Source organism: Terrapene carolina, unplaced genomic scaffold (genome assembly GCF_002925995.2).
Source record: "Terrapene carolina triunguis isolate 2854851 unplaced genomic scaffold, T_m_triunguis-2.0 Scaffold231, whole genome shotgun sequence".
NCBI classification, from domain to species: Eukaryota; Metazoa; Chordata; order Testudines; family Emydidae; genus Terrapene; species Terrapene triunguis.
In genome coordinates this window covers 5,105,407-5,117,714 of record NW_020664582.1, presented here as the reverse complement: position 1 = coordinate 5,117,714, position 12,308 = coordinate 5,105,407, and the positions used below count along the sequence as shown (strand labels likewise).

Below are 12,308 nucleotides of genomic sequence, written 5' to 3'. Positions count from 1 at the left end.
AGTTTTGCCACAGGAGCATAATCAGGCCTTTAATGCTTAATTCATTCCAGTCTTCCTACGACTTCTGCACAAGGCAGACTTCCTGTATCCATGTGTGAATAGAGCACCAGACTGGGACTCAGGAGAGCTAACTACCATTGCTATGGGCCTGCTGGGTGACCTTGGGCAAGTCGCTTCATCTCTATGCCTCAGTTTCTCTATTTGTAAAATGGGGTAATGATTCTTCTCTCCTTTCTCAAGTACTTTGTGATCTACTGCTGAAAAGGACTATATAAGAACTAGGTGGTGGAGGTGGTGGTTGCAGGATCAGGGCCTGATCCAAAGCCCATGGAAGTAAATAGGAGCCGTTCCATTCAATGACCTTCAGATCAGTCTTTGAGGCCCAGATCCCGTGCTGAGAACAGTGCAGGGCAGACCCTGTGTGGGCAGTCTCCTGTGCCTGCCTAGAGTACCACTGAAGTCCAGTGAGTGCACTGAAATGCAATCACAACGCCCTCAATGCAGTATGGCTTGTGAAGTGGTGCATGTGGAAATGCACTGTCTGTTTCAAGGGTCCAGTCCTTCAACTCTTTCCCTCCTTGTGCTGAGGACTGACTTACCTGAGTAGTCCCATTGATTTTAATGGGACAGTCTGCATAATCTGGCTGAGGGGACAATGCCATGTTTTTTATATGTTACATGTGTATGGACTGTAACACATGAAAGGGGCCACTTCCACAATGGTTTATATGATTGATTAAATAGTTTGAAATCCAGTGTGTAAAACAATTGCTGCATCCACAATATTTGTACGTAAATCACATAATTTTGTCTCTATGTAGGAGCAGGTAAGTGATACACATTAAACATGATTGTGAGAATAAGCTGATGTGGTTTGAAATGTTGTCATAACTTCTTATTTAGAGCCTCCAAATTCTTCCCACCTCTGGCTTTTCTGGTCCGTGGCATCTTCTAGCAGACTTTCAGGCCCTGTCTGTCTTCACATCAGTGGTTCTCAACCTGTTTACCATTGTGGGCCGCATCTGCAGCTCTCTGAGAGTTACGTGGGCTGCATCCACACCATATATATACTACCTGTATGTATGTCCCTGAGGATATCACGTGGGCCGCAGCTGTGTGCCGTTTGGGTCGCAGGTTGAGAACCGCTGCTTTACATACAGGCTTAACTTTACATAAGGGAGTTGCCCCATTGCAGACCGTAGGAGTGGCAAGTTTTGTTGTTGTTGTTGGATTGGGGCAATTAGCGTAGAAGCAGTGTTTGCAAGAATTGCCTGTGTGTGTGTGTGTGTATGCACATGCATTGTCAGCCGGCTGAAAACTACAGCAAAACCTAGGGGAAGATGCTTCCAAAACTGCCGCAGAATAAAACTCACACACACTTCCCGCAGTAACTCAGTTGGGAGGTCTGAAAACACGCCTGAGACCTCTTTGCTCCCGGTCTGAATTAAACCCATGGAAGCCCGAGGCTACAGGTTCCCTCCCCCCAATGGACTACAACTCCCAACATGCACCAAACGGAGAGCGCATGCCCAGTGGAGGTCAGTTTGAGTGGCAAGTTGTTTGTTACACTGTAACACCAGCTGCTTTCTGCACTCTGGAGCTTTTGCTGCCTCTGAGCTCCCTTAACTCCTTTTGCCTCTGGTCCTTTGCTTAGCTTCCCCCTCTCCCCGTCTTCTCTTGCTTTAAATCTCTCTCTAACTTTCACATCGGCTTCTCCCACCCCCCTGCTCCCTCCCTTTTCCTGGAGTCTTAAAGGGGGAGAAGAAGAAGAAAATAATTTAAAAAAAAAACCTTCCCATTTTTAAAAAAATATATTAATAAAAAAATTAAACCCCAACATAGATGAACTACAAATGAGAAAAAGGAAAAGATGGAGCTGCACATTTTAGAGCACAGGCTCAAAGTAGCCAGCATAGCCAAGGAGAGCATCCAGTTGTTTACCTATGGATTAATCAAACTTGCTTTCCTTTCCTCCAAGACCAGGTAAGTGCCAGATAAATAAATAAGGGGAGCAAAATGAAAGATAAAAGAGGCTGCAAGTGGGATCAGATTCCCGTGGCTAATTCCATTGCAGAAGCTAGGATAGCGAGGGGAGGGGGGAAACAACTTGGTTCTTTTGCATTTTTTTTCTTCCTTGTCTCCAAACGTTGGAAGGGGTGTGTGTGTTTTTTATTTGTTTTATTTTTTCTTTGCTTTTTTGTTTAATATATATTTTTAAGAAAACCTCAGTCTGTCTGTCCCCTTGTTTTGCTGTTCTGTTCTTTTAACATGCATATGTCGCCTGGGAGCTGCTTCTTGTAAATGAATGGATGAATGAAAACAGGTGTGGGGAATATGCAGGGGGAGGGGGTGAGCCATGGAAAGTTTTTTGTTTTTTAATTTAAAGAAAAGTAAATAAATAAAAAGGCGATCGGTCTGGACAACAAAGACGAGAGCAGAAGCAGGAGGAGGAGTGGTGTGGTTTTTTTTTTCTCTTTTCCCCAGCACTTATTTAAAACAAACACCCCCTACATGATTTGCTCTTTTAAGGGTGCTTTTTAAATGCTGAGTACTCTGGAGTAAGAAGGGATTGAAGTGCATGCATTGTTGCAATATTACAGTCTTGTATTTTATTATTTATTTATTAAGCATTGTGGTTTGTGAGAGGTATCTGAAGAAGAAAAAATGCAGTGGCAGGCAATGTATGAGAATATTTTTTTTTCTTTTTCTTTTGGCCAGTCTATAAAAATATATATGTATTCTGCCAAGGCGCCTCAGAGGAAAAACAATTTGAATTGCAAATGCATACTATATCTACATAAAAATATAGTCAGGTTGTTGACATTTGTTGGTTTACGTGGATAGAGTGGGAGGTAAATAACCCAAACTCTTTTTCGGTTTTCTGAGCCTGATAATTTGTATTTCACTTTTCTTCACTGAATCATCCCAAATAGCATTTATGTTTAAAGACAGGGGACTTTTGCAGGCAAGAGGAGAGAGAATAAGTTAGCATTATTTTTCTAAATGGTTTCATTCCATTCTGTAATTCAATCTGCTCTGTTCAATAATGCTTACGGATGAATGGACCTGTTTGTGGTGTAATTTGATTGCAGTCCCTTATCTCTTACAGTTAAACTTCTTGCATTGAAATTTCACTCTGATTTGTGGCTCATCCCAGTTGGCTCAACACTGGCATTGTTTGCAGTGTAATGTATATCAGCACCTTGTTTACTGCTGCCTCTGAATACTCAACAGGGTATTAAAGGCTTAAATCTTAAATGTCTTTTTTAATGTACAGTTTCATTACTAATTAAAAGTGACTGCTAACCTTTGTTCCATTTAATTGCTAATCAAGTCACTGTTTTCTGATGCTTCATGTCAGCATTAAAGTCTTCCATTGTTGTATGCAGTGTTGTTGTAGCCCTGTTAGTCCCAGATATTAGGGAGAAAAGGTGGGTGAGGTATTAATATTATTATTAATCTTTTATGTTATGTTAAAGTCAACATTTTGAACCTTTAAATCGGTGGCTCCTAACAAACAGATTGTTTTTCAAGTTCAAAGATTGTCCAGTTTTCTTCCAGCTTAAAGTTACATTTCTTGTCCACAAAATTTGGCAACCATGAATAGACTTAAGGTTGCAATATACATCTCTTGCGTTTGTGTGCAGTACCGTATCTTGCATTTTGGGTTGTACTTTATCAACCTTCAGGTTTCATACTGTTGCCCATCACTGTGGTATTGGAGCACCTTCCATGTATAATTAGAAGCAATAGCAAAGTCCCTAAGAATCTTGATGGAGTCTCTGGCACTTGTCCCTTTTCAGGGTCAAAACTCTGCTTGGGGAGGATTTTACTCTGTTTTTTAAAAGATTTCATTCATTCCCTCTTTTTTTTTTTTTTTTTTAAAAATATATATATATATATATATATTGCTGCTGTCGGTAGGGATTTAGGGATAGAAGGTGGCGCCAGTGTAGTGTCAATCTTCTGGTGACGCACTCCTTAAGTAGTGTTTTCTGTATATAGTGTTACCGTGCTTCACAGGTGCTTAGGAAACCAAGGTCCTTGCCCCAAGGAGGTTCTGTTCTGATGGAGGTAGCCCGCACAATGAAGGATCAGGCATGAAAGTGGGAGCAGATAACTGGGTTGATCTATCAGCACACTTCCTCCCCCCGTTCCGATCTTCTTTAAAGTGAACATGATGGTGGCTTGATGATCATGAGCCCAAAGCTCTCTACTTACCCACAGGACAGAGTTCCTACTCCTTCCCACTAGTGTTACTGAACCTCATTTTGAAGCGACCAATCCGGAGGATGAGAAGGGAGTTGAACCTCCACACCCATTAAGCCTTTGTGCAGAGATATTAAAGGTGCCAGTTGCTGTGGTAACCTTTGCTATCTGTGTATGCGTCCAGTGAGACCGCAGAGCGAGTCTTCACCTTTGCTGCCATATTGCCGTTAAGCGGTGATGACTTTTGGTACACATTGGTCTGGAATGGATTTGAACCAGGGACCTAGTAGTGAAATGATCAGTATCCTGAGATTAGTAGTTTTGAGCTCTTCAGACTCACCCTCACAGTTAGATTCTCATTCTGGGGGAAGATGAGTGAACTGTGATGAATTCTGAAGCATACATCTGACCCACTTGTAGCCCACCCCAGTTCTCATGCCTGCATTCATTATTCTTTTATTTGAGCTCGCATTACAATAAACGCATTTATTTTTAAAAAGAAGTAACCGTGGAAGTAATCTGATGGCTATCAGTGAGAAGGCAGTTAATGAAAGGGTGAGACCCAGGCTAAACATGGGATGAACTGAGGCAGGCCTTAAAATAAATAAATAAAAAATACAAGTTGTGTTTTAAAATTAGCAAATGTTAATTTTGAAATGGCAGATGGGCAAAGGGTAAATAACAGCAAAGCTCTCAGATAAAATACAGTGTGAAAATATATCTATGAGCCAGGTCCTCAGCTGATATTAATCTCTTTAGGCCTACTGTCTTCAGTGGAGCTAAACTGAAATATGAGCCAGATTCATAATTGGTGTAAATCGGTGCACTGCAGTGAAGTTGCTAGACTTACAGGGATTCACACCAGCTGAAGATCTGGATCATATATTTTTAATGGCACAGTTGAGATCTGCACATACCAAAACTGAGATCAACACAATTTTCCTGCTGTTACCTTTGTTGTTTCCCCCATTGTTTGCTGCTCTCTTTTTTGTATCAGGTCTAGGCTTGGAAGAATTAGATTTTTTTGTTGGTAAACATTAATTGCCCCTTACACACACGAACCAGTGAACAAATATTTCTATCCATGATTATCAGAATTTACAGATAGGTAAAGTAAGAAAAATGCTGCTTGAGAATTTCTTAGTTTGATTTCAGAGTATTTACTTTGTATATTTTCATATGTGATGTTGACAATTTCCGCGTTAATGGTTATAAAACTTTAACTGTTTGAATCTCTGTCTACTGTAATTAAATAATTTTCTGATCTTTCCTATTGTCTGACCTCCCCCGTAATTTTCCACAACTATGAAAATGTAAATTGCTAAAAATTAAAAAATATTTAAAACCCATAATTTTGTGCAACTGTGAAAATTTCAATTGATACAAATCTTTTTTAAAAAAAGCTTAAAAATAAACATCAATATTATCCATCAAAATTATAAAACCAAAAAAACCTGAATTCTCCCAAGCCCAATCATGTCTAAATTTGTCTTGTAAACTTCTCGGTGGCAGGGACCTTGTCTGTTTGTATTTTGTAAAGCACACAGCATGCTTTTGGGTGCTGCAAAAATCACCTCCACCACAGGTAAATCACTTAGTTTTAATATTGCACCCTTTCCCTCTCTTTCTTTTTGTGCATGTTGTCTTTTTCAAATGTGAGCTCTTTGGGGAGCTGGTTTCTTGTATGTCTGCAAAGCACCATGCACATTTACCTGTATGGTGCTGTATCAAGAGCAGCTTCTATTCCACCAGCACCAAATACCCCCCACCTCCATATCCCATTCCTGCTGCGGTGGTAAAAATTAAATTGCTCCTTACAATGAGGTGATGCACCACGAGTGACCTATAGGAGGGCTTTCAGTTTAATAAATCCTATTCACTGGTTGATACGTTGCCCCGTTTGTCACCTTCGCTTACCTCCTGCTTCAGATGTTCTAGTTACATCCTCCTCTCCTGTCCAGGAGTTAGAATCTAAATACCCACTCTAAGTACTAGCAAGGAAGGTAACAGGGAAAAGGAAGGCAGAGGCATCTTGTCTTTCGAATGAATTTAAAAATACAGTCACAGAGTTGAGTTTGAGTCCTGTGAGACATCTGGGGGTGAGGGCCGTGGTGGTGGGTGTCTCCCAAATCTTTTGAGCAAAGATACATCCTGGAATCGTGATAATTAGTCTGTTGATAAGTCCCTCCCTTCTTATCATTCATGATCCAATCCAATTTTACAATGTTTTGAGAGTTTATATATAATGTATGTATATGTGTGTGTATAGTGTACATATGTGTGTCTACATATCTTTTATTGCTCTTGATATCTGTGGCTTCTGAACAGTGCTTCACACTATCATCTTTCTGGGGTCAATAGGTCAATATGTACCCCATCCCTTCTGAGTTGTCAAACAGCTAATTAAAAAGATAATTCAGGAGGGGTGAAGTAAGCATAAGATGATCTTTTACCCTGCCAAACCCCTCATCTGAGACATTGGCCATGCAAGACCATGTGACAGCTCCCAAATGCAAAAACGAGAGAGACCAGAAGAAAAATGAGTTTGAGATGAGGTAGGCAACATTGATGGGATTAGTTTGAGTCTCTGTAAAGATTTCTAAACCCATGAGTTGCCTGATTTTCGGCTGCCAAGGTTTAGTAGTAAAGAGTGAAATAAACCAGTCTGTGGGTCCAATTTGGGGCTGGAATAACATTACTTTATAATCAGGGTATTGACTTGGGGTGGAGGGTATGTTTACAAACCAAAAGATTGATTTATTTATTTTTGGGTTTTTGTTTTTAAACTTTGGCTACTCAAAATGTAACAAGGAGACAAGTACAACAAACTACATATCTGTGTCTAAATTGGTTTCTCATTGGGAAAAACTAAATAGAGGGAACTTTTTGGTTCAAAGAATAAACTCACATCTCTACTAATCTTAATAGGCCTGCAAATGAACAATTTGGTGCTTTGAGTATAAATATCTTCTCTTTGCACTATCACTTGTTTTCTCATAAATGTCTGGGCTGAGATAATTTAATGGAAGATGGTTTAACACTCTTAAGTTTCAGACCTTGTGATGTGGTAGTGTGAAGAAGATTTTAAAATGTATCCAGTTATGGGGGAACACTACAGCATGTTCTAGATGTTAGGAACTGGTATTCAAGAGATCTGTGGTCCATTTCCAAATCTGCCATTGTGTAACCCTGGACAAGTCACCCTCTTATGTCTGTTTCCCTGTTGCGAGACAGAGATAGTGTCCAGCTTTTGTCAAATGCTAGATCTTCTATCCAAAGGCAAGTTCTTACTGCTACTCAATGACTCTTATTTCCACTTCCATAATTCTGTAGGTTCTAGGGCAGTGTTCTCAAACTTTGTACCTTTCACATACCAAGCCTCTGAGTGCTTCTTTTCTCCTCCCTGTCCCCCCTAGCTCAGCGATTCCCCAAAGCACTCCGCCATGTGCCTCTGCATGCTCTGACTGCTTCCAAGAGCGCTGGCTGTGTACAGTACTGAACTCAGCTGGAGAGGCCCAGTACCCACTATCCAGCAGGCAAGTTTGGGGTGAGCAGAAGGAGCAGAGACTGAATTTCACTTTGCCAGCTTGAGAACATGGCTCTGTAACTAGGAAGAGCAGCCATTTATACTTATGAAGGGTAAATTCCATCGACAGCTCTTAGAGGACATTATCCAGTGTTTATAATACTTAGGACCTTGGAAATAACAGGTTTCCTCCCTGCTGATCTGGTCTTTTTTTTTTATAGTTTATCTGCAAACATTGTTTCTCATCCACCTCCCTTCCTCTATTCTTCTGACATATGGCCAGTGTGTCAATGTTTGTTGTTACCATTGTCTGAAGCCTTGACCTGTGAATCCTGTCAGACCTTGCAAGTTGAGCCATGTAAGGTCATGTCTACACTGGAGAGCTTACAGCGGCGCAGCTGTACTGAGGCAGCTGCACCGCTGTAAGACCTTGCGTGTAGCCGCTCTGTGCTGACAGGAGAGAGTTCTCCCGTCAACATAATTAAACCACCACCACCGAGTGGTGGTAGCTCTGTCGGCAGGAGAAGCTCTGTGGACAGTGACACGCTGGTGAAACTTGTGTCGCTTGGGGGAGGTGTTATTTCACACCCCTGAAAGACGTAAGTTTTGCCGACGTAAGTGATAGTGTAGACATGGCCTAAGAAGTTGGGAGGAACACTTAGCTAGAACCTGCATGGAATTCAGTTGAAACATTCAAATCCCCAGCTTTGTGCCATGAAGCACTGTGTTGCTGGAGAGAGATGCTGTCTTTCAGACATCAAGTAAACCTGAGGTTCTGACGAGTCTTTGTCATTGACTAGGGCTGTTAAACCCAGGGTTCTTTTCTAGATTTGAATTTGGGCAATTACATTCTGACCATCTAAATTCCTGCTGTAGTTTCAAATGAATGTGGTATTCTTCTACGCTTTCTATCCTAAACTGTTTGCATTGGCACAGCTGCTGCTTTGCCCCACTGCATTTCCTTGGTGTGTGCGGTGCAAGATTAGTAGGGTAAGTTAAATGCCCAGTGATGTGTGAACCCTACCTACCTCATTGAAATATTCTTAGACTTAATGTTTGTTCAACACTTTGAAGTGTTCAGATGGAAAATGGTGTGTGTGTGTGTGTGTGTGTGTGTAAATGAAAAATATGATCTCTTCTGATTTCTAGCTGCTCCCTCTGCTGGTTGGATGTCTGAATCTTCAGCAACAGAACATCAATATTGTATAACTTATCATGGACTGAATAGAAACACTGGATTTATGACTTATTGCAACAATCTGTAACCCACTAACAACCCCTTCTTCCAGCTGCTCCCGCCCCTTTCCTTTCCTTCCTATGACTGGAGGGATGTTAACAGGCCACTTCACCTTGAATTGTCCCTTGAAATGTATGTTAACTACTTATGCTAAACAATCTGTTCCACCTTGTATTTAGCAGTGATGTTCTGAGTTAAGCCATGTCTACATGTACAGCGCTGAAGTGGCACAGCTGTGCTGATACAGCTACGCCACTGCAACGCACCTGGTGAAGACACTCTATAAGGATGGGAGATGGCTCTCTCGTCAGCATAATAAAATCACCCCAGCGAGCATAAGCTATGTCTGCGGGAGAAGCTCTCCTGCTGACGTAGCACTGTACACATGACTGCCTATGTCAGTGTAACTTATGTCGCTCTGGGGTGGTGGAATATTCACACCGTTGAATGACATATGTTTTGCCGACATAGGCAGTAATGTAGACATTGCCTTAGTTTCCCAGACTGGAAGAAGAGCTGGGTGTAAGCTCAAAAGTATGTCTCTGTCACCAACAGAAGTTGGTCCAATAAAAGATATTACCTCACCCACCCTGTCTGTCTTACATGAACTGTGACTGTTGTGTTTTTATGACGACTTGTTAGTGACAATGTTGTCAAGTTGTTTATTGACACGTTTTTTTAGAATCAATAGGATATTCCCTCAATGTATTGTCGTTTAGATTAGGTCCAGTTTTTAAGGCCTAGACCTATTTGACAATACCCCATTTCTGTTTTATAAAAATATAAACCATTCTGTTTTTTTACAGTGGAATTATCTGCTGGGCATACTAATACATTTATTTAATACCTCATTTCCTACTAATCTCGCATGCCTCAGTGTTACTGTTTTAATACCTTTGGACAAGCATTGCTGTTTCTTTTTTCAGAGGAAACAGCACGGATTTGTTCTTTTGTTTATTGCCAACATTAGTAAACTCCGGCTCTGATCTGCTGATAATTAAATGCTGGTAAAGGAAAAATTACACAACAAGAATGTTAGTGAGGAAATAACTCTATTCATTTCAGTTTAAAATCAACAGAGCAAGGCTTGTAAGTAGCAGTTGTCATTTCTAAGTAGAAAGATCTTTCTTTTCCAGAGCTCAACTCGCTTTTGTGTAACTAATTAGAAGATATCGTTATTAAGAGAGAAAACAATTAACAAACAAACCTGTTTCCTTATAGCATAAAGGCACTAAAGATTGTTCGGTTGCAAAAGAGACCTAACTAATTTCCCGTTAGTTCCAGATCTTCTATGCAAAACTTACTGTACTGGCCATGGCAACTGGAATCTAAGTTCACTTTTGAGGTTTGATGTATAATAAACATCTTGTACTACTTGATACAAAGATTTATTCTGCCATCCAAATTCATTAATGCCTTACAGGCTGGAATTCACTTCCTCACTTTCATCTGTTAAATATATGTAACTAAAGATTAAATACAAGAACTAGGGGGTCATCAAATGAAATTAATAGGCAGCAGGTTTAAAACAAATAAAAGGAAGTTCTTCTTCACGCAGCGCACAGTCAACTTGTGGAACTCCTTACCTGAGGAGGTTGTTGAAGGCTAGGACTATAACAGCGTTTAAAAGAGAACTGGATAAATTCATGGTGGTTAAGTCCATTAATGGCTATTAGCCAGGACGGGTAAGGAATGGTGTCCCTAGCCTCTGTCTGTCAGAGGGTGGAGGTGGATGGCAGGAGAGAGATCACTTGATCATTGCCTGTTAGGTTCACTCCCTCTGGGGCACCTGGCATTGGCCACTGTCGATAGACAGGATACTGGGCTAGATGGACCTTTGGTCTGACCCGGTACGGCCTTTATGTTCTTATGTTATGTTCTTATGTAAATAAAAGCTTGCAGTTTAGAAGCAGTCCATCTTAGAAGGCTTGTGCTGGTAATGTTGAGGTGTCAAAAGTGCTGTTTAGCTCAAGCTGGCAGAATCTATTAAAGATGAAGTCTAGATTCATGCGGTAGTCAAACTATTTGCAACCATTTTTGGGGTGTCTTTGGTGAGCTACACTTACTGTATTACTGAAATCTCTAAGGACCTGCCTGTCTTGATGGGCAGAAAGCCAGCGTGTTTCAATCATGATAGACCAATTGAGTAAGCTTAACATGACTGCAAAGCCCCATTTAAGATGCAGACTAATATGAAACACTATAACTGCAGGGAGATGTCGGGAGGGACCGAGGAATTGCAGGCTGTCATTGTTAGTGAACTCCACAATCAATCTGTACTGAGGTGTCAAGGAAGATAAGAAAAAGCTGCTTATATATGTGTAGATTTGTTTTTTAATAAACGTGATTCCAAATGCATTGTGGGTGTTTTTCTCATTGTTGGAAAGTTTGGGCACCTCTGTTAGAGATTTACCGTAACTGTGTATCCAAAACAGTGCCAGCTAAGTTACAAAATGTAGCTTTAAAGTCTTCCTTATAAAGTATTACAATAGGTGAGTTGATTTTTTTTTTTTAAAAAAATTCATTTACTTGTTCCCAGTGGAATTTCTGAACCTAGAGGTTCTTGCTGGTTCTGTCAGGCTGGGGATTCACAGGTATTAGTACTAAAAATAGGAATGTTTACAAGTTGGGAGGTGGGTAAGCCAGTTAAAACTCAGGTGTGGCTGTCTGTCTCCGAATGTAACAAGTCGTAAAGAATGTACAGGCTTTATAAAACTATATCTGGGACAACGTCACTGTCTTTTCTGTCTCAGGGTTTTTCAAAATAGCAGCATGTGCCAAAGAATCTTAGCAATGTTGTACGCTGGTCACAGAGACACCTGAATATTCCTCCCAGTTGTAGGTGGAGGAAGGACTGCCCATTGGTCAGGGTATTAACTTAGAATCCAGCTTCAGTTTTCTGTTCCGCCACAGACTTCGGGGTGACCTTGGGCAACTAACCTAGTGCCAGATTTTTCAAGGTATTTAGGCATCTAAAATTCATTGAAATCAATGGAAGTTCAGCACCGAGGCACTTTGGAAAATCCCACTAAGTGGCTATCTGAACTTTCAGATGACTAAATACCTTTAGAAGTCTGGTCTTTAGTCTCTCTGGGGCTTAGTCCTCCATTTGTAAAATGAGGCTGATAGCACAGGGGTACTGTGAGGATGAATACATTAAAGATTGTGATGTGCTTAGATTCTATGGGGAGGGGGCCATATGACTATTTAAGGTAGAGAGGAACTCCTATCCCCTGGTCTTGTTCACAGGCCAGACCATGTCTTAAACAGCGTTTCTGGCTCGCTCATGTGTACTCCTCTAGGCAAAGTGTGAAGTTGTGCACACTTAGCTAGTTC

The 12,308-nt window shown here is 40.9% G+C and overlaps 1 protein-coding gene across 1 annotated transcript in view; it reads left to right on the top strand.

The window, feature by feature from the left end:
• Positions 1-1,586: 1,586 nt before the first annotated feature.
• The window catches only part of CASTOR2 (cytosolic arginine sensor for mTORC1 subunit 2), a 167,166-nt gene continuing 156,444 nt past the window's right edge, over positions 1,587-12,308 (top strand). The window contains exon 1 of the mRNA XM_024204976.3: positions 1,587-1,983. Within this exon, the coding sequence (XP_024060744.1) occupies positions 1,871-1,983 (113 nt within the window). The 5' untranslated portion in view covers positions 1,587-1,870. The remainder of the gene's footprint in view (positions 1,984-12,308) is intronic.